This window comes from Salvelinus fontinalis, chromosome 37 (genome assembly GCF_029448725.1).
Source record: "Salvelinus fontinalis isolate EN_2023a chromosome 37, ASM2944872v1, whole genome shotgun sequence".
In the NCBI taxonomy this organism is placed as follows: domain Eukaryota; kingdom Metazoa; phylum Chordata; class Actinopteri; order Salmoniformes; family Salmonidae; genus Salvelinus; species Salvelinus fontinalis.
In genome coordinates, this window is record NC_074701.1 from 231802 (window position 1) to 256734 (window position 24933).

The 24933-nt window shown below is 42.1% G+C and overlaps 1 protein-coding gene across 3 annotated transcripts in view; it reads left to right on the plus strand.

Moving 5' to 3' along the window:
• LOC129835960 (arginyl-tRNA--protein transferase 1) overlaps positions 1–24933 on the plus strand; it is a 174575-nt gene that overhangs the window by 100668 nt on the left and 48974 nt on the right. For all 3 annotated transcript variants that reach the window (XM_055901655.1, XM_055901654.1, XM_055901656.1), the window contains 2 exons: positions 1386–1567; positions 16788–16887. In XM_055901655.1, the coding sequence (XP_055757630.1) occupies positions 1386–1567; positions 16788–16887 (282 nt within the window). The remainder of the gene's footprint in view (positions 1–1385; positions 1568–16787; positions 16888–24933) is intronic.

The following is a 24933-nucleotide window of genomic DNA, read 5'->3' on the forward strand; positions in this document are numbered from 1 at the left end:
CCCTAGCCCCACTAGCTGTCTAAAGTATGTGTGATATAAAGCAGTTAAGCCAGTTGACTGAAAAACCCAGCATGCAATCTGTTGGGTACTAAACAGGAGTTGTATTGCACACACGCGCACACATCCAGGAGTAAGCTTGGCCACATTCCACACCCTGCCTGGCGAGATGGATTTCATACAGGGTCTTTTATTAAAAGGCGTCTCCCATGTGTTTCTGTGGCTAGCACACACAGCTCTACCCACGCCCCCAGCCTGATCCCCCTCCACATTTGGGAGCTATTAGCGGGCTGAGTGCGGGCTACTGTACACCCCTGTGCATTTATTTATTTGATTGAACCTTTATTTTGACACGGAGTCAAAGCTGAGACGATGTCTAATTTTCAGATGAGCCCTGTATAAAACAACACAGCAAAATACGATATACACATCAAGCTTCACATTCATATAGACATTCATATACACAAATCAAAACACAATCAATCACTAAAAAAAACATTCTCCTTGAGTGAAAAGGTCCCCTAACAGCCATCTGAAATGCTCTTGAGGCACAAATTCCTCCAATTTTAGAGTGCTTTGGAGATCATTCCACACGTTGGGTGCAAAAAAAACTAAAAGCAAATCTCCCCAACTCAGTGGAGATTGAAGAGATCTCCAGAGGTTCACCATCCCTGTGATTGGGTCTGGTGACTCATGTCTGTAATTTAACAATTAAGGAAGGTATGTTGGACGTTTGCACAAGAAGGCCTTATAAACAAAAAGAGAGCAGTGTATTGATCTACGAGACTTGAGAGGACCTGCCTACTTTCTGATACAGAATGCATTGATGTGTAATGAACCTATCGTCCAATGGCTTAAATACAGTGGCATCTGTATTCATATAGAGTATATCGCCATAGTCTAAAGCCGGAATGAACGTCGACTGGATTATTTGTTTTCTGCTATTTACCGAAAGGCATTCCTGTTTTTAGGAAGCCCATTTTTATTCTTACCCTCGTAACTAACTCATCGGTATGCTTTTTGAAAGAGCGTTTTTCATCAATCCAGATACCCAGATATTTATAAGCAGGGACACGATAAATGTGGGCACCATCCAATGTGCATATCAGGTATATTTTGAAGCGTTTTGGGAAGTAACATGTACTTAGTTTTACCTGCATTAAGTACCAATTTCAGTTCAACAAATGCTTTCGGTAAACTACACGTGTGGGGCCTGGGCTCTAATGAAAAGATAAATGTGTGTGTATGTGAAAGACCTGCTAATGCCAAAGCACTAACAAACAGGGGATTCATATGATTCAGTCACTAGGTCAATTGCATTTTTCCAGTTTGTACTTATGCTACTATTGTGATCTATAACCTCTCCCCCCGCCCCCCCCAACCTCCAGATGGAGATGTCTCCAGATGGTCCAGCGGCGGGCTACGGTTCCTTCCACCAACAGTACTGGCTGGACGACCGCATCGTGGCAGTGGGAGTAGTGGACGTCCTGCCCACCTGCGTGTCCTCTGTCTACCTGTACTACCACCCCGACTTCGCCTCTCTGTCGCTGGGCTCCTACTCTGCACTCAGGTCAGTAGGACTGGAGAGGCTAAGGATCTAGCTTTGCATTTGGCAGTGTTTCCATTGCTCTTTTCTTTTTTTATTTTCTTTCTTCCTGATTTGTGTCTCCTCTCCTTTTGTTTTCTCTGTTATAGACTTGCATTCTCTCTCTCTGCTCTCTTTCTCTCACTCTTTCCAGAGTTCAATAAAATGTATAAACTGGAAAAAGAACTAGGCTTCTTTTCATTTAAACGTTTCAATTCGCTAGTGAGAAAAGTCTGTATATCCTTGTCCAGCTAGAATGAACGATATGTATCTTCTATTGATAGGACAGGTGCCTGTCAGTCACAAAGCGAGCGGCGACAGGGTCACACTGCTCTCTGTCCCGCCTCTCGGTACCTGTGTTATTTTTCTGCGCTGTGGTTGGCTGCAGTAAAGTGTATTTTCACAGTAGGGAGAACATGATGCTTCTTCATCGTTTTCTGTGAGTGAATTAACACGTCCCATGTAATGTAAGTGGTAACGATGAGTTGAAATCCACTTAATTATTGTTTTGTGGCACATCTATTTTCTTTGAAAAACACTGAAGACCTTTATAGCTAGCTACGGAGTCTGGGTACATAGGCTATTTCATGTTTTTGATTGCCGACCGAACCGCTTGTGTAAAAGGTGTCCAACTGACTATGTCAGTCTCTTATATCCCTTTGCTATTCATAAATTATACAACGTAGTTATTCACTGAGTGTACCAAACATTAGCAATACCTGCTATTTCCATGACCTAGACTGACCAGGTGAAAGCTATGATCCCTTATTGATGTCACCTGGTAATGTCACTTCAATCAGTGTAGATGAAGAGGAGACAGGTTAAAGAAGGATTTTTGAAAACAACTTTTTTCTTAGTTTTTTTTGCCACAATAAATTAAATTGAAAGAGTAGACTAGTTTTTCTCACTAGATTACTCATCTACCGCCTTCCCTCAAAGTCCCACCCACAATGAATGATTGACAGGTCTGAAACACTACTAACTTTGTACCAAACAACCTTTCCCCTCCCCTGACCATCCCACCCACAGTTATTGATTGACAGGCCAAACTGTTAAATGGATAGTTCACCCAAATTACACATTGTTTTCCTTACCCTAAGTGTCCACAGTAGCTGAGCCAGTAAAATACATAATTTGAAGAACAAACATCATTCTAGAAATTCGTATCTTGCAGTAAAACTGTAAATATGACTTAAATGTTAAAGGTTATCTTACTTAGAAATTTGTCCTGATCTTACAGCACTAGACCAGGGATCATCAACTAGATTCAGCCACGGGCCGCTTTTTGTTGTTGTTGTAGTGCAGAGGTGCACAATTGGCGGACCTCGGGTCCGGGTCCGGACCGAGTAAAGGTTCTATCTGGACCTCGACACATTTCTCATAAATAATTGTTAAGTTAAATACGGAGGAAGCAACCGTTTTTTTCAATGTACACATACTCCACTGGCTCAGCACAGCTGGGAAGGTCCCAGACAGCGTCCCATACTACTGTGTGTTGTCCAATCACATGCGTTATTTAAATCACTTCACGAAACTCGGCCAATCAAAGCGAATGTTTACAATGCATGTTAGGAGACTGATGTTGTCAGAGAGAGAGACAGCGAGAGAAGCAAAGCCGGAGCGAGAGGAGAAATTATAGAATGGCGTGTGCAAAAGTCAGGAAAGTTGATACAGAAAATTGAGCTTTCAAAGAGGAGTGGACAGACAAATATGCCTTTATCCTTCCCGCGGTGAGTGTCAAACAACTCTGCCTGATATGTTCAGAGACCGTGGCTCGAATAAAAAGTGCCAACATGAAGCGCCACTACGAAGCAAAGCACATATCTTTTGAGCAAACATATCCACAGCAGTCTGAGGTGAGGGCACGCAAAATAAACAAACTCAAAGCCCAGTATGATCGGTCCACCAGTGTCCTCTCCCATGCATTCACTGCCCAACAATGTGCAAACCAATGTCCATTAAAAAGAGCTTGGATTTTGGGTCAACACCAAAAGCCATTTACTGACGGGGATGGAGTGCGTGAATGCTGTTGCTGAAACTTTACTTGGCGGTAAACAAAAAGACGAGCTGTGTGAAAAGATCAAGCAAATCCCAATGTCACATAACACAACTGCAAGATAGAGTAAAATACTAACAGAGGATGTATTAACACAGCTTGATGAAGCTGTACGGAGTGCACCCTGCATAGCACTAGCTGTTAATGAATCTACTGATGTGAGTGATAATGCCCAGCTTCTGGTGTATGTTCGATTTTACCACACAGAGAAGGAATTCTTTGAAGACCTATTAGGTGTAACACCATTCGAGACACATGCAAGAGGTAAGGACATATACATGGCCATAGAGGAGATGCTGAGAAAGAGGGGGATAGATCTAAAACAAGTGGTCTCTAGAGAGAGAGGAGCTGTGGCACGGTTGAGAGAGGACAACCCTGATCTCAGAGCTTACCACTGCATCATTCATCAGTCTGTCCTGTGCGCCAATCTGTCAGAAAAGTATGCTGAAGTGTGAATACACGGATGAAACTTATCAACTTCCTCAGGGCATCCTCATCTCATCAACATCGCCTGCTGAGAGAATGCCTGAAAGGAGTTGAGGCAAATGCAAATTACCTACTGCTGCACAACAACGTAAGATGGGTCAGTAAAGGCAGGGTGTTGGATCGCTTTTGGTCCATTCGAAAGGAAATAACAGCTTTCCTAGTACACCTCGAGTCAGAAGGCGACACGGTTTTCAGTTTTTTTGCGAGACGAGAGCAAATTGGATTTGTTGCTTTTTTGGCAGACATCACACCTTGATCTCAACGTGAAACTAAAGGGCAATTCAGTTTGTGATTTGATGACATCTGTTCGCTCCTTCCAGAGGAAACTGGAAGTTTTCAAGGAATATCTTCAAGGAGACTGTGCGCACTTCCCGAAAGTGCAGGAACAGATTCAGGGTGAGAGAGATGTTTCTCCTCATGTTGACTTCATAGATGAGCTGAGAAACTAGAAACTTCAGAAATCGCTTTGACAGCTTCAGCCTTGGACAGCAGCTCCTTCTAATTTCAGATCCATTCCTCATCACAGATGTCTGAGGAATTTCAAAAGGAGATGACACAGACCTTCAAGTGGGCCCATGGTGGATCTCTACAGATGGAACTGATTGATCTGCAAGCAAATGTTGCACTGAGAGCACTTTCAACTAACCGATCATGACACTTTCTGGCTGCAGGCTGTGTCTGAGACTGTTTTCCCTGGTCTAACGAAAGTAGCACTACACACCTTGACCATGTTTGACTCCACATACAGCATCATTACAACATCATTACAAATAAGTACCGTTCTAGACTCACCAATGAGCACCTACATATGTGTATGACAATGGCACTGTCTCCATTCCAGCCAAGGTGCAAATTACTGGCAGGGCAAGCAAAAGACAATTTCTCTCGCTAAAGAAGAGAGATGGAGAAGTGAAGTGGGAGAGAGTAGGACAGATAAATAGTAAACCTGTCGTTTCTTATTTGTTCAAAAATCAAAGCACTTTTTTCAGAAACAGGCACTTGTTATTTTTTTGACAATGCAGTCTTGTTTTGCTTGAAATGAGAACATTTGTGATTGGACTACTTTTATTTATGATTAGGATGCATATTTATTTTACCTCATGTTTAATGTGTCTGCATTGAAAATGTGCAATAAATATGGTTGAAATGTTATTGAAATGTTGTACTCTGTTTATTAGCTATACATATACAAGAACTACATATGCCCCCAAATCATAGCACACGTTAGACATTTTAATGATTTGAACCTTTTGGGGGGAGAAAATCAGTTACTGGACCTCTTTGAATTCTATTTGTAATAGCGGATGTTCATGGGCTGGAACATAATTACAAATAATTTGTAGACTGCAAAAATCCCTTACAAATATGTTTGACTAAAACAATTTCAAATCTTCCTCACATTTATGTACAATCATGTGTGTCTCTCTTATGCGTGTGAATAGTTGCGAACAGATTTCTTAAACTAAAATCACCTGGAGCAGATTTCCTGTTGAGTTTTCAGTTCTTATGTCAAACGATGAAAATTCCAAACTATTTAATTTCTTTTGCTCCGAATTTTTTTTTACCACCAGCCTGCGGGTCGCCAGTTGATCGCCTGGCCTAGACGATATCCAAAACAACTAACACACTCAGTTCATGCATTTTAAGTCATTTTAATTGTGTCATGTCTTTCTACTCGATACCACAAGTAATTTGACCAATCTGGTGAAGTCATATAAAAAAATAAAAAAAACTATTCAATCATTTAGCTGTGCATTTCAGATGGAAGCAAGGTCTTTAGAATGTTCCAGACGCCACAAAATAGAGCTTGTTCTGAAGAAGAAAAAAATATAATTCTCCACAGCCTGGAAACTCCCTGGCTGGTTACTTTTTCTATTTGGCTGGCCACTCAATGTACTTGCAGAAAACAGTCTCTTCACTTTTTGTTCTCTCTTTCGCTCCTATGTTTTTCCTTTACCTCCCTCATCTCTCTCTTCTCTCATTTCTCTTTATTTTTTCCTTCTCCTTTCTGGTTCTTCTTCCATAATTAACCTTTACACTCTCTCTCTGTTTCTCTCAATCGCTCTCTTGATTTTTCCCACCACACTCCCGCTTTTCCTCCCTCTGTGGGCAGTAGAGGTACAGTATAGGTAACACCTAAGGACTGGGTAGGTAAATACTGCTCTCATCTGTCAGTATTGGATGAGGCAGTGGGGTGTTTGTGGTGCGGCTGACGACAGCACTCTGTCTGCTGGTATGAAATAAGAGATCACACACACGTAGCGCGCACATACACACACATCTGACACTTCCTGTAAAGTGTAACCCAATAATGTGAGAAAGCGTTTAAGTATTTCTGCACAGATGTTGAAGGACTGGGTGATTTACAGAGTTGGCCGTGTGTGTGCATGCATGTGAGAGACTACAGATAGTGTGTGTGTGACTAGTAGAGAATGTGCAGTTTGTACATTTATGTGTGTGCGCGCGTGCACACGCACAAGCCTGAACAGACCCTGGTCTACATTTCTTATATTATTATTGCAAGAGTCTGTCTCCAAGAGTAACAGTACTCCCTGTGTAGATATAACCCAGAGGAGGTTATTTGATTTGATTTTTTAAGACTTCCTCTGTCAGATATACAACTTTTCTGCCATACACCTTCAGAAGCGTGTGTGTGAGGGGGAGGGGGTGTTGTGTAAGAGTGAGTGAGCGAGCTAGAGAGAGACTTGGTGTTCCATGGGGAGTGTGTGTAGGTGTGATTCTGTGCTAAGAACAGGAGAGGGAGATGTTGAGATGTTCTGAAGAGGGGCCCCAATGAGAGGGGGATAAAGAGGGATTGTGTTACGGCGATCCTCCTCCTCTCCATCTTCGGAAAAGGAGGAGTATTGAGGGAACCAAGGCGCAGCGAAGTTTGAACACATATTTATTAAACAAGACGAAAAACGAACACGAACTACACTTGAAATTATACAAAATAACAAACGACGTAGACTGACCTAAACATGAGAACTTACATGGACACGAAGAACGCACGAATAGGAAACAGACTACATAAACCGAAACAGTCCCGTGTGGTACGAAATAACATACAGACACGGAAGACAATCACCCACAACGAACACTGTGACAACGCCTACCTAAATATGACTCTTAATTAGAGGAATGCCAAACACCTGCCTCTAATTAAGAGCCATACCAGGCAACCCAAAACCAACACAGAAACAGAAAACATAGAATGCCCACCCAACCTCACGTCCTGACCAACTAACACACATAACAACTAACATAAATAGGTCAGGAACGTGACAGATTGGAGGAATGGACATTGCGCCTGAGGCACTGTTATCCAAAAGGCAGCTGGTGTCCGGCATTGGAGTGGTTTTGTGTGTGCATTAGGGTTGGGCGATATTACGATAGCATCGTCTATCAACAATGATTGACAGCCATCGTCGATGGTGACGACATCGTGATGTGGCAGACGATGGTTTAGCCTACTTGAACTTGACTGGCGCCCCGCAGTAAAGAACAGTCTCTCGCAGGGCAGCACAAGTGACATTCCAAGTAATTTGCCTATTCCTATTTGCTAAAGCCTATTTCAATACATACTGTGTTTGATGCGGAACTCGAGAGGAATATTATAGGCCAGAAAGTGGAGAATTCCACCAAAGCAGCACAAAATGTCCAGTCAGAAAATATTGTTTCTTTCTCTGTTTCTGTCGGCTGCATGGGTTTTAGGCTATTCATTTTTTATGTAGTCTATATTTTCTTCTCTCTCCATTCGATAGGCTGTATGTATATGACTGAAGGCATGACTGCATCATTTTATGCAATGGTTTTCTCCAGATCAAACAATGAATGTAACTGAGTTCCATTTCAAAAGGTTATTAGGAATAGCCTAAAACTTAAAGTAGCCAGGTGACTAATAATGAGAGAGAACAAACAATACCAATGGTCTATAGAAAAATCTAATGAAAATCAAGTTTAAGTTTATTAAGAAAGAAATTAACCATGCGGGCCAAGAAAATCCCAAGATATTTTTTTTTACCCCATTGATACCAGGTTCTCATTCACAATTGTAGCCCGAGTATAAAGATTTTCACAATTAAGAAAATTAACATTCCAAATAAAACAAGGAACAATTTCAATACTACAACTGCGTACTCAATTAATTTAATACCAGAGTCCTAAACTGACCTACCGGCACCAGTGAATCAAGAATCAAGGAATTTTGCACGTTATTCCAACAATAGGGGGGGGTACTAAAACAAAGAGGATTTACCCTGCAAGTGGGTTTGTTAGCTCATTCTTTTATACTTTAGCAACAAATCAAATCAAAGTTTATTTGTCACGTGCGCTGAATTCACCTTACAGTGAAATGCTTACTTACAGGCTCTAACCAATAGTGCAAAAAAGGTATTAGGTGAACAATAGGTAGGTAAAGAAATAAAACAACAGTAAAAAGACAGGCTATATACAGTAGCGAGGCTATAAAATTAGCGAGGCTACATACAGACACCGGTTAGTCAGGATGATTGAGGTAGTATGTACATGTATATATGGTTAAAGTGACTATGCATATATGATGAACAGAGTAGCAGTAGTGTAAAAGAGGGATTGGTGGGTGGGACACAATGCAGATAGCCCGGTTAGCCAATGTGCGGGAGCACTGGTTGGTCGGCCCAATTGCGGTAGTATGTACATGAATGTATAGTTAAAGTGACTATGCATGTATGATAAACAGAGAGTAGCAGCAGCGTAAAAAGAGGGGTTTGGGGGGGGGGGGGCCACACAATGCAAATAGTCCGGGTAGCCATTTGATTACCTGTTAAACTGTTGGTAAAAACTGTTGAAGCCTTTTTGTCCTAGACTTGGCACTCCGATACCGCTTGCCATGCGGTAGTAGAGAGAACCGTCTATGACTGGGGTGGCTGGGGTCTTTGACAATTTTTTGGGCCTTTCTCTGACACCGCCTGGTGTAGAGGTCCTGGATGACAGGCAGCTTAGCCCCAGTGATGTACTGGGCCGTACGCACTACCCTCTGTAGTGCCTTGCGGTCGGAGGCTGAGCAATTGCCGTACCAGGCATTGATGTAACCAGTCAGGATGCTCTCGATGTTGCAGCTTTAGAACCTTTTAAGGATCTCAGGATTCATGCCAAATCTTTTTAGTTTTCTGAGGGGGAATAGGCTTTGTCGTGCCCTCTTCTCGACTGTCTTGGTGTGTTTGGACCATTCTAGTTTGTAGCTGTGGACACCAAGAACTTGAAGCTCAACCTGCTCCACTACAGCCCCATCGATGAAAATGGGGACGTGCTCTGTGCTCCTTTTCCTGTAGTCCACAATCATCTCCTTAGTCTTGGTTACGTTGAGGGATAGGTTGTTATTCTGGCACCACCTGGCCAGGTCTCTGACTTCCTCCCTATAGGCTGTCTCGTCGGGGTCGGTGATCAGGCCTACCACTGTTGTCGTCTGCAAACTTAATGATGGTGTTGGAGTCATGCCTGGCCATATAGTCGTGGGTGAACAGGGAGTACAGGATGGGACTGAGCACGCACCCCTGGGGAGCTCCAGTGTTGAGGATCAGCGTAGCAGATGTGTTGCTACCTACCCTCACCACCTGGGGGCGGCCCGTCAGGAAGTCCAGGATCCAGTTGCAGAGGGAGGTGTTTAGTCTCAGGATCCTTAGCTTAGTGATGAGCTTTGAGGGTACTATGGTGTTGAACGCTAAGCTGTAATCAATGAATAGCATTCTCACATAAGTGTTCCTTTTGTCCAGATGGGAATGGGCAGTGTGGAGTGCAATAGGGAAGTTGAAAGGTTGAATAGTAGTGCTTTGTAAACAAAAATGGCACTGTGTTAGATGGCATCCAAAAGTTTAAGAGTAGGGCTGCTGCAATTTGGTAAATGGTGTCCCCATAGTCAAAAACTGTCAGGAAAATTTGTGCTGTACAATCTGCTTCATGCTATTTAGGGAGAGGCAGGATCTTCAACAAAAAAAAAGCCCACTTTAAATCTTTGCTTTTTTACCAGCTCATTCATATGTGTTTTAAACATTCAAACTTTGTCAGTCCACATGCTCTGATGTTTACAGGCAGGAAACCTATCGATGGGAGAACCATTCAATTAATAAATATCCAACAGATTTTAGTTTTTTGAGAATTAGAGATCAACATTCATTTTTAAACCAACCAGGGCTTTCTGTAATGCAACATGGTCAGATGCAAGCTCTATGTGGCAATGGCATACATGCCAGAATGATTACTGCCCTGTAGCACTCACTTATGTAATCATGAAGTGCTTTGAGAGGCTGGTTATGGCACACATTAACTCCGCCACACTTGACCCACTCCAATTTGCATACCACCCCAACAGATCCATAGACGACGCAATCTCAATTGCTTTCCGCACTGCACCAATCTAGATAAGAGGAATACCTATGTAAGAATGCTGTTCATTGACTACAGCGCAACGTTCAACACCATTGTCCCCTTCAAGCTTGTCACCAAGCTGGATCCTGGACTTCCTAACGGTCTGGCTTCCTTCTGGAAGGTTCTCCCATCGCCACAGAGGAACTCTGCAGCTCTGTCAGTGATCATCGGGTTCTTGGTCATCTCCCTGACCAAGGCCCTTCTCCCCCGATTGCTCAGTTTGGCCGGGCTTTCAGCTCTAGGAAGAGTCTTGGTGGTTCCAAACTTCCATTTAAGAAGGATTGGAGACTTTCAATGCCCCTTTATTTTAAGAATGTGAAATGTCAGAATAATAGTAGAGACTGATTTATTTCAGCTTTTATTTCTTTCATCACATTCCCAGTGGGTCAGAAGTTTACATACACTCAATTAGTATTTGGTAGCATTGCCTTTAAATTGTTGAACTTGGGTCAAATGTTTTGGGTAGCCTTCCACAAGCTTCCCACAATAAGTTGGGTGAATTTTGGCCCATTCCTCCTGACAGAGCTGGTGTAACTGAGTCAGGTTTGTAGGCCTCCTTGCTCACACACGCTTTTTCAGCTCTGCCCACAAATGTTCTATGGGATTGAGGTCAGGGCTTTGTGATGGCCACTCCAATACCTTGAATTTGTTGTCCTTAAGCCATTTTGCCACAACTTTGGAAGTATGCTTGGGGTCATTGTCCATTTGGAAGACCCATTTGCGACCAAGCTTTAACTTTCTGACTGATGTCTTGAGATGTTGCTTCAGTACATCCACATAATTTTTCTGCCTCATGATGCCATCTATTTTGTGAAGTGCACCAGTCCCTCCTGCAGCAATGCACGCCCACAACATGATGCTTCCGCCCCCATGCTTCACGGTTGGGATGGGGTTCTTCGGCTTGCAAGCCTCCCCCTTTTTCTTCCAAACATAATGATGGTCATCATGGCCAAACAGTTCTATTTTTGTTTCATCGGACCAGAGGACATTTCTCTCAAAAGTACGATCTTTGTCCCCATGTGCAGTTGCAAACCGTAGTCTGGCTTTTTTATGGCGATTTTGGAGCAGTGGCTTCTTCCTTGCTGAGCGGCCTTTCAGGTTATGTCGATATAGGACTCGATTTACTGTGGATATAGATACTTTTGTACCTGTTTCCTCCAGCATCTTCACAAGGTCCTTTGCTGTTGTTCTGAGACTGATTTGCACTTTTCGCACAAAAGTACGTTCATCTCTAGGAGACAGAATGCGTCTCCTTCCTCTGCGGTATGACGGTTGCATGGTTCCATGGTGTTTATACTTGCGTAGTCTTGTTTGTACAGATGAACGTGGTACCTTCAGGCATTTGGAAATTCCTCCCAATGATGAACCAGACTTGTGGAGGTCTACAATTTTTTCCAGAGGTCTTGGCTGATATCTTTAGATGTTTTTTTGCCATGATGTCAAGCAAAGAGGCACTGAGTTTGAAGTTAAGCCTTGAAATACATCCACAGGTACATCTCCAATTGACTCAAATGATGTCAATTAGCTTATCAGAAGTTTCTAAAGCCATAACATAATTTTCTGGAATTTTCCAAGCTGTTTAAAGGCACAGTCAACTTAGTGTATATAAACTTCTGACCCACTGGATTTGTGATACACTGAATTATAAGTGAAATAATCTGTCTGTAAACAATTGTTGGAAAAATTTCTTGTCATTCACAAAGTATGTCCTAACCGACTTTTCAAAAATATAGTTTGTTAACAAGAAATGTGTGGAGCGGTTGAAATACGAGTTTTAATGACTCCAACCTAAGTGTATGTAAACTTCTGACTTCAACTGTAAGTAAATAAGGTTTTTCTCCTTTATATTTTGAATAATTAGCAAAAATGTCTACACCTGTTTTTTTTCTTTGTCCATTATGTGGTATTGTGTTTAGATTGATGAAGAAAAATGATTTAATCAATTTTGTAGTAAGGCTGTAACGTAACAAAATGTGGAAAAAAATCAAGGGGTCTGAATACTTTCCGAATGCACCGTAGATGCAGGTGCGCACACGTGCATGTGTAGCATGTGACAACAACAAGATCATATCAAGGATAGCATCACAAATTAATACATAAAGACCAATTGAATCTTGACAATGAGTTGATCATTTGAATCAGCTGTGTAGTTCTAAGGCAAAATTATACTCAAATACTGAATATTATGTTACTATTATCTCTGTGCTCACTTCTAGGGACTTGAACTACACAGAAGTACCTGCCTTATACAGATTAGCCTACTCTCTCACTTTGACAGTTGGGGCTGCCATCCTTTCACCCTCTTTCATGGCTGTTAGCTAGCTACCTACAAATGCATTTGGAGTTAGTTTTTTACAATGATGAATACATCAATATAGCTAGCTAATATGCACTTAGATAGCTGGGGATATATGTAAAGTTGTCTGGTTAGCTACGTTAGCAGCTCATTTGATTTAGCCTGTACGTTATCTAGTTAGCTACTATTATAATTTTTTTTTTTTTTTTTTTTTTTTTTTTCAAAATATATTTACTTACTTGAATAAGTTCTCCCAGCCATGTGGACGATTGGAAACAAGGCAGCAAAGGTTGTCACCAGAGCGGTTGAGAGCATTTTACTATTTACCTGTGAATAATTTGTGAAATGGAGAATGGATTAAACTATTAACCCATTTAATAACCAGAGCTGTGCTGGGCAAAACCTGCTGTGCTGAATTCCTGATGCACAATCTAACTTGCATCAACTTGCATTGTATGTGACAGACCGGCTCAAAATGGACTTATGTATCAAAATTAGAAATTGTGTTTTTTACGTTGGATAAAAGTAGAGACTCAGAGCTACAAAATGGTATATCATACACTACATTTGAGGAACATTGGGAAAATAATTTTGCTTTGAAAGTAAACTTGTAAACTCACTTTTGAAAAAATGGCCTTGAATCTTTTGGCACTACTATTGGAGAGCCCTTCTTTGTCTACACCCATTCAGCATGGTTCACACCCTCTTAAGCTTTAGCCCCACCCATCTCTTTAAGGGTTGATCCGAATGTACTAACAGCAGTCAAGCACCAAAGCTAACTTGCTAGCTACTTCCAGACACATCTGAGCGAGAATAGCTCACTTAACATTACTCGCCCTAGCAGAGCTGGTTAGGCTGTTATGTTATTCAGAGCGTTGGTGACTGCAACTGTGCAGTCAGATTGTCTGTTTGTAAATTCAGAGCGTTTCGCATTCAGAGCGCACACTGGACGCTCTGGCCGGTTTAGTAGGGTTGATCCGAACGTTCTGACAACGGCAGTCAAGCACCCAAGCTAACTGGCTAACATTGGCTAGCTTGCTATCTACTTCCATACACATAATGAGAGAACACCCCACTCTGATCATTTTACTCGCCCTAGCAGGGCTGGTTAGGCAGTTTTCACGTTATCCAGAGCATTGGTGACTGTAACTGTGCTGCCGGCAACAATTTTTTATTACCCTTTTTGCTGACGTTTACTGACACCGGCCGTATTCAACGGGTGTTGAGCGTTCGTAAATTCATCAGTTGTTCTGCGCTCTCTGGCACACAGACGAGAGTGCTCTGAAATCGGTGTAGATTTGTAAGTCGCTCTGGATAAGAGCGTCTGCTAAATGACTTAAATGTAATGTAAATGTAGATGGCCAGACTGAATTTACGAACGCACCCGAAATGGTTACTTGCATAGTGGAGTACTTTTATAAGACATGTAGCTAGCTCTGCAGGTAGCTAACCAACAAGGTTCAATGTTAGCTAGCTAACATTAGGCTATAGCTAGCCAAGCAAATAGCTCTGAGATACGAATAGTAAGGTCATACACGTAATGTTAGCAAGCGAGCCAGCCAGCTAACGTTAGCTAGCTAGGTAAACATTTAACCATAATCACAACTCATGACGTTACTATCCTGCAGGTAGCTAACCAACCAGGTTCAATGTTAGCTGGAGAGCAACACTTACACAATTTTAATACACAATAAAACAAAAATGAAAGCCGCGCTAGACAGGATTACCTAGACATACTGACCATATCAAGTAGAAAGAAACGTGCTATATGGCAGACCAATCCAAACTCATCTCTCGGCATGTCCAGCCCACTCATTATCTCAGCCAATCATGGCTAGCGGGAAGATTGCGGTCTATCTGCGGCTAAACCAACTATGCTCGTAATTTAACAATAGTTTTTGTGTTTATAGATGGCATACACGTTTTGTTATTAAGGCACATGAAAGTAAAAAAAGAAAAGGGCACATGAAAGTAAAAAAAACAACAAAGTACATGAAAGTAAAAAAAACTATCAAATGGCTCTCCTGTGAAGTGGTGACCCATGCCTAGTTTCCTGAAACGGGTTACATAGGCTGCCAGCATAGCCACAAGCGAGCCACTGGTAGGCCTGAGTGGCACGCGGCAATTTACTTCTTACTAATGTACACAAGCCGTAAGGGTGGGTATTGGGATTAAGCCTTTATTTTATGCACTCCTTAGCCTTATTGTCTACCTCCCCTCTGCTCAACATTTCAATGTTTTTATCCAATGTAATGTGAACACTGGGGAAACGAACTGCGTACTATAATGTAGTTGTTGGTTGCTTCCTAAATGGCACTCTATTCCCTACAGTACATAGTGCACTATATATAGTGAATACAGTGCCATTTGACATCTAGATGTTTACTTCCTTGTTTTATAAATGCCAGCTGGTTTACTACTCTGAAATAGTCAGCTATAATTATAGGGCCTATGTGATTATAGTATGTTATGATGATGCTATGATAAGTGATTGGCTAAAATGACTTTTCTTTGCAGCAGATTTCTAAAACATTTATACAATTTTACAGATGAGACTCATGTTCTGTGTAGTACAGCTGTTTATTCAAACCTTTTCGGTCAAACAATACATATTTAATTAATATAGTGTTCTATATCATTATTATTATATGGGTAAAGGACTTTGCTGAAGGGTTCATACTATAAGATGGGTCTTGAACCAGCAACCTGCTCAGGGATCCGTCATGCCACTCCACTGTCCCCAGACCGTCAAGGGCCCTGTCCATTCTGACTACCTGTACTAAACTCACAGAATTAAATCCAATTGATACTACTTCATTGTAAATCTTTGTGAGGCAGAAAACTGTCTGTTTCTTTCTCAATAGAAAACTATTATACTGTGTCTGCATTACTGTACTCACTAAACTCACATAATTAAATAGGACAAAATAGATACTTTTGGTCACATAGTGTATGTGGACACCTGCTTGTCGAGCGTCTTATTCCAAAATTATGGGCGTTCATTTGGAGTTGGTTCCCTCTTTGCTGCTGTAACAGCAATTAGGCCTGGCTCACAGTCAGCGTTCGAATTCATCCCAAAGATGTTTGATGGAGTTGAGGTCAGGGCTTTGTGCAGGCCAGTCAAGTTTTCCACGCCGATCTCGACAAACCATTTCTGTATGGACCTCGCTTTGTACACTGGGGCATTGTCATGCTGAAACAGGAAAAAGGACCTTCCACCAAACCGTTGGCACAAAATTGGAAGCACAGAATTGTCTAGAATGTCATTTGTATGCTGTAGCGTTAAGATTTCCCTTCACTGGAACTAAGCGGCCTAGCCTGACCCATGAAAACAGCCCAGACCATTATTCCACCTCCACTAAACTTTACAGTTGGCACTATGCATTCGAACAGGTAGCGTTCTCCTGGCCAAACCCAGATTTGTCCGTCGGAATAACAGATGGTGAAGCGTGATTCATCACTCCAAATAAAGCGTTTCCACTTTCCAGAGTCCAATGGCGGCGATCTTTACACCAAACCAGCCGAACCAGCCGACCCATTTCATGAAGCTCCCGACTAGCCGTTCTTGTGCTGACGTTGCTTCCAAAGGCCGTATGGAACTTGGTAGTGTGTGTTGCAACCTAGGACAGACCATTTTTACGTTATTCAGCACTCGCCGTTGTTGCTCCTAGACGTTCCCACTTCACATTATAACAGCCCTTACAGTTGACCGGGGCAGCTCTAGCAGGGCAGAAATTTGACGAACTGACTTGTTGGAAAGGTGGCATCCTATGACGTTGCCAGGTTACAAGTCACTGTTCTTCTGCCAATGTTTATCTGTCGAGATTACATGGCTGTGTCCTCAACGGGTGTGGCTGAAATAGCCGAATGCACTAAATTGAAGGGGTGCCACATACTTTTGTATAAATAGTGTACTTTATTATATTGTCTGACTGACTAAATCCTCTATCTCTTTTCTCCAGGGAGGTTGCCTTCACCAGGCAGCTGCAGAAACAGTCCCCCAAGCTATGCTTCTACTACCTGGGCTTCTACATCCACTCCTGCAACAAGATGCGATACAAGGTACGATAATGACACTTTTTACTTTGTTCTGTTTATACTCTGCTCTACTTGACGACTCTACTGTACTCTGCTCAATTGTATTCCGTTGTACTCGACCCAACTATATTCACCCTAGTAGGATGCCAATAACTTCTTCAAAGTAGTAGAGAATATTTCACGACACTATTTCTATTATTCTGTATGATATCAAACAGAGAACGGGGGGGGGGGGTTGCCCCGCTCCCTAACATGTCAGTGTGATTAATAGCTGAGGCTTTGATGTGAGCGCAGTGTTTTCCCTATTCTATGTGTTTGTTATTTTAATCTCCGTGCCTCGCCTCCATAAAGACATTTCTGTGTGCAGTGCACTTGGTGGAGGGACATAGGATTGGAATGGATGTCTCATCTACGTTCCAAATTGCACCCTGTTCCCTATAGTGCACTACTTTTGACCAAGGCTCTGGGCTTCGGTCAAAAGTAGGGCACGATGTACAAAATAGGGTGTCATTTGGGTTGCAGCCCTTTTCTCTTACGGAGAATAGGGTGAGAAATGATTTAGAGAAAATATATATATTATCATTTGGAACCGTGTAAACGGTTTTGATGCCCCCCCCTAGACTCCACTTCACCCCCGCCTAACCTCTCCGACTGGTGGCTACGGCGATGTCTCTCTCATTGAAACCCCAGTACATTCAGAGCGTCCCGTTCCATCTGGCCCTCATGGAGAGCTCTCCCTCCTCTCCTTTTTCCCCCTCTCCCTCTTTTCCTGTCTTTCCCTCTGTGTTATTCTAGGTGCAAGGGTCTCAACAGTCTGAACTAGTGCTCTGGCTCTCTCCTCATTTTCACTCATTAGCCCCTACTCCTCTGTCTCTGTGGGCCCCTGTACTGAGGAGCAAGGCTCTGGTCCAGAGCCATAGCTTTGCTCTAGTCTATACATTATGTAACAACAGCCCACTGAGAGCTGTGTTCTCTTACTCAATGTGCTGTTACTGTTCTCACTCAGTGTGCAGAGTTGCTACTGCGCTGTAGCTTCAGACAGCCAGTGTAGAACCCCTATGCCCCAACAACTCCCAGTTGAAGTAGAATCATTGACGTCCAGGCCTAGGTTGGCATTCAACTCAAACCCATAATCAGTCTATTTTGAACTGGGCAACGGAGAGATCAGAGGGTTGTGTGTGTGAGACCAGGGCCAGGACATCTTAGGGACATAAACAGACATCATGTCAGCCATTCCATTGGTAAAGGGTATGCGCGTTAAGATATATGTTTAGTTAAAATGAAGCCGAGGGATTCTGAAAGGTGAATTCTCACATTCTCAACACTAGTGGTTATGCTTTATCCAACGCTCTACGGCCTGGCTGCCTGACTTTTGGGCCTGTTTAAAGCGGGTTCTAATCCTCCCCTATGGTAGCCTGCTATGACATGGTGAAGCACTGGAAAGGAGGTTTATAAGAGATGGAGCGCACACACACACACACTGTTCTGCTCTTAGAGCAGAACAGCTGATTCATATACAGTAAAACTGTAGGGAGGGGAAGAATGTAAATAAAAGTGATGGACTCGCCGACAGCAGATAGGAGGAATGGATAGACTGATGGAGAGAAAGAGTAAGGGAGAGCAGACTGGGCTGCTAGAACCATTAGCGGTTGAGGATAGGTCACAGTGGAGATGGCCACTGTAAATCAGCAACACTAGGAGTGTGTGTGACACACACACCCGCTAACGCATGGAGAAATACACGCAATCATCTCGCACACACAGAACCATCTCTGTCTTTCCCGCACACACACACACACACACACACACACACACACACACACACTCACTCACTCACTCACTCACTCACTCACTCACTCACTCACTCACTCACTCACTCACTCACTCACTCACTCACTCACTCACTCACTCACTCACTCACTCACTCACTCACTCACTCACTCACTCACAGGGGACATCCACATAACATTGACCTTGACGGGATGGTTTTGAGGAGGTTGTGTGAAAGTAAGCACCCTTTCCAAGTCTATTAGATTGGGCCAGAAATGTCTCATTAATCCCCCCTTTCTCTCATTCATTTCTTCATTGCCCCCTATTTCATTATCTAATTCCTCTATTCCCTCATTGGTTCATTCATCCGTGTGTTATTTCATTCAGGTATTCCTCCCAACTTTTCCCTTTCTGTCGAAGACATTGTGATGTCTTGTTGAGGATTATGGCAACATGCCATTTTCACACTCCTTCCTCCCCCCCAGCATTTATTATGGGTCCGCTTGATGGATCTCTCATTTTCTGTGTGTGTGTGTGTGTGTGTGTGTGTGTGTGTGTGTGTGTGTGTGTGTGTGTGTGTGTGTGTGTGTGTGTGTGTGTGCCTCTGATGTTGTATATACGTAGAATCCTAAACACACTGGTGTCAGTCGTGTCTGTTGCCACAGTTTCCTGCCCCTTCACCATTGGTATTTATCCCCCCAACCCCCCCTATATCTGAGGGGGGATACCCATTCACTACCTTATTTACCTCGCCCTATTTTATCCCAGGGAGAGACGGAGCTGGGGTGAGAAGGTTGCCCAGTTCCCACCTTCTCGCGCTCTCTCACACACACACACACACACACAAACACACACAAACACACACACACACACACACAAACACACACAAACACACACAGACCCATGCTCTCACACATACACAAAACACATGCCCACAGTGTCCCATTACGAGCTTATTTGCATATGTGACCAAACTAGCTAATTAATGCCTAGACGCGCTGTGCGTTTGTTCTGGTCACAAAATGTCCCTGTTTGGAGTCCCAGCAGGACAATGATGTGTTGGAGGTCCCCTGGGTTCTGGGACTTAGTGAGGGCCTCTCAGTCCTAACCCTCTCTCACAACATGACCACTTGAACTCTGCTGGACACCTCTCACACCTCTCCCTCTCGCTCTTTTTCTCTCTCCTTTTTTATTGAGTCTACGAGTGTCAGTGAAAAGAAATCTAGAATACCTCGTTCTAGAACACGTTATAACACTGATGAAGTCCCTCGTGGAATCAAACTTTTTTTTAGCACAGTTAATGTAATTCCAGCAGTAGTCCCTGTGAATTTTGTTTTTCGCTAATTGTTTGTTTTGACTTCCGGAAATGGATGGTATCTCGGTGGAGTCTAGAACATAGCCTCATCAAATGTTATTTGTCACATGTGCCGAATACAACAGTTGTAGACATGACCTTGAAATGCTTACTTACAAATGTTCTCCAGCAATGCAGAGTGAAAAAGTAAGAACATTTGCAAAAAAAAAAAAAAAAAAATGGTATCACAATAAATTACAATTACAAGACTATATACAGTGGTGACTCATTTAAAAGGTGCAAGCTTACACCGCGGGATTTAGAGGTACCCAGCGTCATGGCTTCATCGCTCCAGACCACCGCAGGGGGGGGGGGGGGGGGGTTAGAGCACTCATGATGCATTTGGGTCCCAAGTTTTTTTATATGACTAATCATATCGAGTGGTTCCAATGAAGAATTTGACATTATGCCACCCGTCGCTGGTGACTTTCTTCAGCAAAGATGTCTGACAAAAACATAACGTTGGAAGCAAATGTAAGTAATTATAACGTCATAACGAGTCAAGCAAAAAAATTACAATTGAGAGGAATGTGTTCGTTAACGTAGAGACGAACGATTGTGCATGTTTTTTTGTCATGAAGTTAATTTACGAAAATCGCTATTTAGCAAGTTTTTTCCCCCAGTCATATCCAATGCCAGGTGTATCAAACTCCATTCTTTGAATGATGCTGTGTCTGCATGTATATATTACAATTATACACTTCAACAGTGTTTACTGCTCCAGGAACATCAATGATTACACATTGTAACTATGCAATAGACTATAAACATGATTACGTAAAGACTGATTTGTAATTCATATGTACAGAAAAAAAACAGTACACTAAACTTCCTATGCATATCTAACTCCCTTTGTCTGCATTCATCTGAGGAGGTTATCCCTGCCATGTGGATGATTGAAAACAGGGCAGCAAAGTTTGTCACCAGAGCGGTTTAGAGCATATTACTATAAGCCCGTGAATAACCAAACCTTCATACAATCTTGCTATGCTGAATTCTTGACGCACAACCAAAGGTGCTGCCATATCCTGCCAGCACGCCCACAAGCGAGCCACTCAGGCGGAGAATGACACATGGAAGAGTGCGAGGAACAAGATGAGAGGGCATAATAATGTAATGAAACAAGCAGGGAGCAGGTTTCGAACCCTCAACATTCTAGCCCAAAGTCCAGCACGCTATCGACTGTGCCTAAATGTATTAATTGGGGTTGGGGCCGATTGTGGCTAAAAACACTATCAATTGGAATCTTTAACAAGGGGAAAAATTATTATTATTCGTTTTTCAGAAGCGTAGCAGGCTGTGAATTCAGCTAACGACGTTTCTAGGATGGGCTATTAGCTGAACAATAGACTATTCAACCTTTACTTAAGAATTGTCTAATAGCCAAGCTAGGTGTGAACCCCCCCCCCCCCCCCTCACCAACTTGCAACAAATCATTTATCTACCTTTCCACATCTAACTACACACGTATCTACCTACACACGGTTAATGTTCTGAAAAAAATGAATATATATATATACAGTTGAAGTCAGAAGTTTACATACACTTAAATGAAAACTCGTTTTTCAACCACCACACATTTCTTGAAAACAAACTATAGTTTTGGCAAGTCGGTTAGAACATCTTCTTTGTGCATGACACAAGTAATTTTTCCAACAATTGTTTACAGACAGATTATTTCATTTATAATTCAGTGTATCACAATTCCAGTGGGTCAGAAGTTTACATACACTAAGTTGACTGTGCCTTTAAACAGCTTGGAAAATTCCAGCAAATTATGTAATGGCTTTAGAAGCTTCTGATAGGCTAATTGTCATAATTTGAGTAAATTGGAGTTGTACCTGTGGATGTATTTCAAGGCCTACCTTCAAGCTCAGTGTCTCTGCTTGACAAAATGGGTAAATCAAAAGAAATCAGCCGAGACCTCAGGAAAAAGTTGTAGACCTCCGCAAGTCTGGTTCATCGTTGGGAGCAATTTCCAAACACCTGAAGGTACCACGTTCATCTGTACAAACAATAGTATGCAAGCATAAACACCATGGGCCCACATAGCCGTCATACCGCTCAGGAAGGTGACGAGTTCTGTCTCCTAGAGATGCACGTACTTTGGTGCTAAAAGTGCAAATGAATCCCAGAACAACAGCAAAGGACCTTGTGAAGACGCTGGAGGAAACAGGTACAAAAGTATCTATAGCCACAGTAAAACAAGTCCTATATCGACATAACATGAAAGGCCGCTCAGCAAGAAAGAGGCCACTGCTCCAAAACCGCCATAAAAAAGCCAGACTACGGTTTGCAACTGCACAAGGGGACAAAAATCATACTTTTGAGAGAAATGTCCTCTGGACTGATGAAACAAAAATAGAACTGTTTGGCCATAATGACCATCATTATCTTTGGAGGAAAAAGGGGCAGACTTGCAAGCCGAAGAACACCATCCCAACCGTGAAGCACGGGGGTGGCAGCATCATGTTGTGGGGGTGCTTTGCTGCAGAAGGGACTGGTGCACTTCACAAAATAGATGGCATCATGGGGATGGAAAATTATGTGGATATATTGAAGCAACATCTCAAGACATCAGTCAGGAAGTTAAAGCTTGGTCGCAAATGGGTCTTCCAAATGGACAATGACCCCAAGCATACTAACAAATTCGTGGCAAAATGGTTTAAGGAAAACCTAGTCAAGGTATTGGAGTGACCATCACAAAACCCTGACCTCAATCCTATAGAACATTTGTGGGCAGAACTGAAAAAGAATGTGCGAGCAAGGAGGCCTGCAAACCTGACTCAGTTACACCAGTTCTGTCAGGAGAAATGGGCCAAAATGCACCCAACTTATTGTGGAAGCTTGTGGAAGGCTACCCGAAACATTTGACCCAAGTTCAACAATTTAAATTTAAATGCTACCATATACTAATTGAGTGTATGTAAACTTCTGACCCACTGGGAATGTGATGAAAGAAATTAAAGCTGAAATAAATCATCCTCTCTACTATTATTCTGACATTTGACATTCTTAAAATAAAGTGGTGATCCTAACTGACCTAAGACAGGGAGTTTTTACTAGGATTAACTGTCAGGAATTGTGAAACTGAGTTTAAATGTATTTGGCTAAGGTGTATGTAAACTTCCGACTTCAACTGTATGTACCGGTATGTTAGCTATCTACCTAACGTTAGTAGTTACACATCAAACTTGACAGTATATTAACTATAGGCTATCTAACTACCCAATGTTTATTGACTTGTTTTTCCCCATCATTCTTAGCATAGCTAAATGATGTAGTCGTTTTGCATTCTCAATGGACATTTGGTTGCTTTCGTAGATTTGCTCTAGCTATCTACACCGATTTCAGAGCTCTCTCGTCTGAGTAGTGTACCAGAGTGCAGAATGATTTTACGAGCGCTCAACACCTGTTGAATATGGCCGGTGTCAGCAACAGAGCACAATTAATTTGTTTCCAGCAGCACATTTACAGTCACCAACACTCTGGTTAACACAAACTGCCTAACCAGCTATGACAGGGCGAGTAAAATGGTCAGAGTGGTCTCATTTGTTTCTGGAAGTAGCTAGCAAGCTAGCCAACGTTAGCTGAGGTGCTTGACTGCCATTGCAAGGCCAAAATGCTCAAATCAGCCCTACAACGTGAGAGCGAAACGGTCAGAATTTACAACCTGACAATGCTCTGAATTTATGAGCATCACATTGTACAGAGCCGTTCCATCCAATCAGAAACACAGAGGGTTTTTAGTTTTTTTATGGAATAGAAACACCATAATATTAACTAAACAAGTACCAGTCAAAAGTTTGGACACCTACTCATTCCAGAATTTTTCTATATTTGTTCTATTTTCTACATTGTAGAATCATAGTGAAGACATCACAACTATGAAATAACACATATACAGTGGGGCAAAAAAGTATTTAGTCAGCCACCAATTGTGCAAGTTCTCCCACTTAAAAAGATGAGAGGCCTGTAATTTTCATCATAGGGACACTTCAACTATGACAGTCAAAATTAGAGAAAAAAATCCAGAAAATCACATTGTAGGATTTTTAATGAATTTATTTGCAAATTATGGTGGAAAATAAGTATTTGGTCACCTACAAACAAGCAAGATTTCTGGCTCTCACAGACCTGTAACTTCTTCTTTAAGAGGCTCCTCTGTCCTCCACTTGTTACCTGTATTAATGGCACCTGTTTGAACTTGTAAATGTAATTATTCGCGGAGAGTCACGTCATTGAAAACAAATATTTTTTGATATACTGTAGGCCTTACTATAGGCAAAATTAGTCTCACTAGTGTTAATTAATGTGCTGTAAAAAAGTGGTGTAGGTCTTATTTAAAAAGCATATTGAAGTTAGAAGCAATACGATTTCAACATCATTTCGCACTGTTTTGAGACAAGCATGGTGACTGATCTTGATAAATCAATGAGATTTTTTTTCACTGAATCTCCGTTTGGGTATTGGTTATATTAGAATAAAATAATTAGGGTGCATAAATGTTATGCTCTTAGTTTAACCTTTTTATAACTGGGCAAGTCACAAGGACACCACCTCCTCCTTCCTCCACGTCGGGAAATTGAACCCCGGAAACCCAGAGGGTTTTTTGTTTTTCTTGGAATAGAAAAAACATAATATTAATCAAATTAATTAAGCAAGTACCAGTCAAAAGTTTGGACACCTACTCATTCCAGGATTTTTACATTTTTACTTTCTACATTGTAGAATAATACTGAAGACATCACAACTATGAAATAACACACATGGAATCGGTTAAGAACAAATTCTTATTTACATGGACAGCCTACTCCTTCCTCCACTTTGGGGAATTGAACCTCGGTCTCCCGCATGACCGCATTCTCTAGTACAAACATGGCCTGCTCTCGCTTATGTAAGGAATTAGCCACTTTCACATGTTTACTACAGTATGTTTTGTAGGC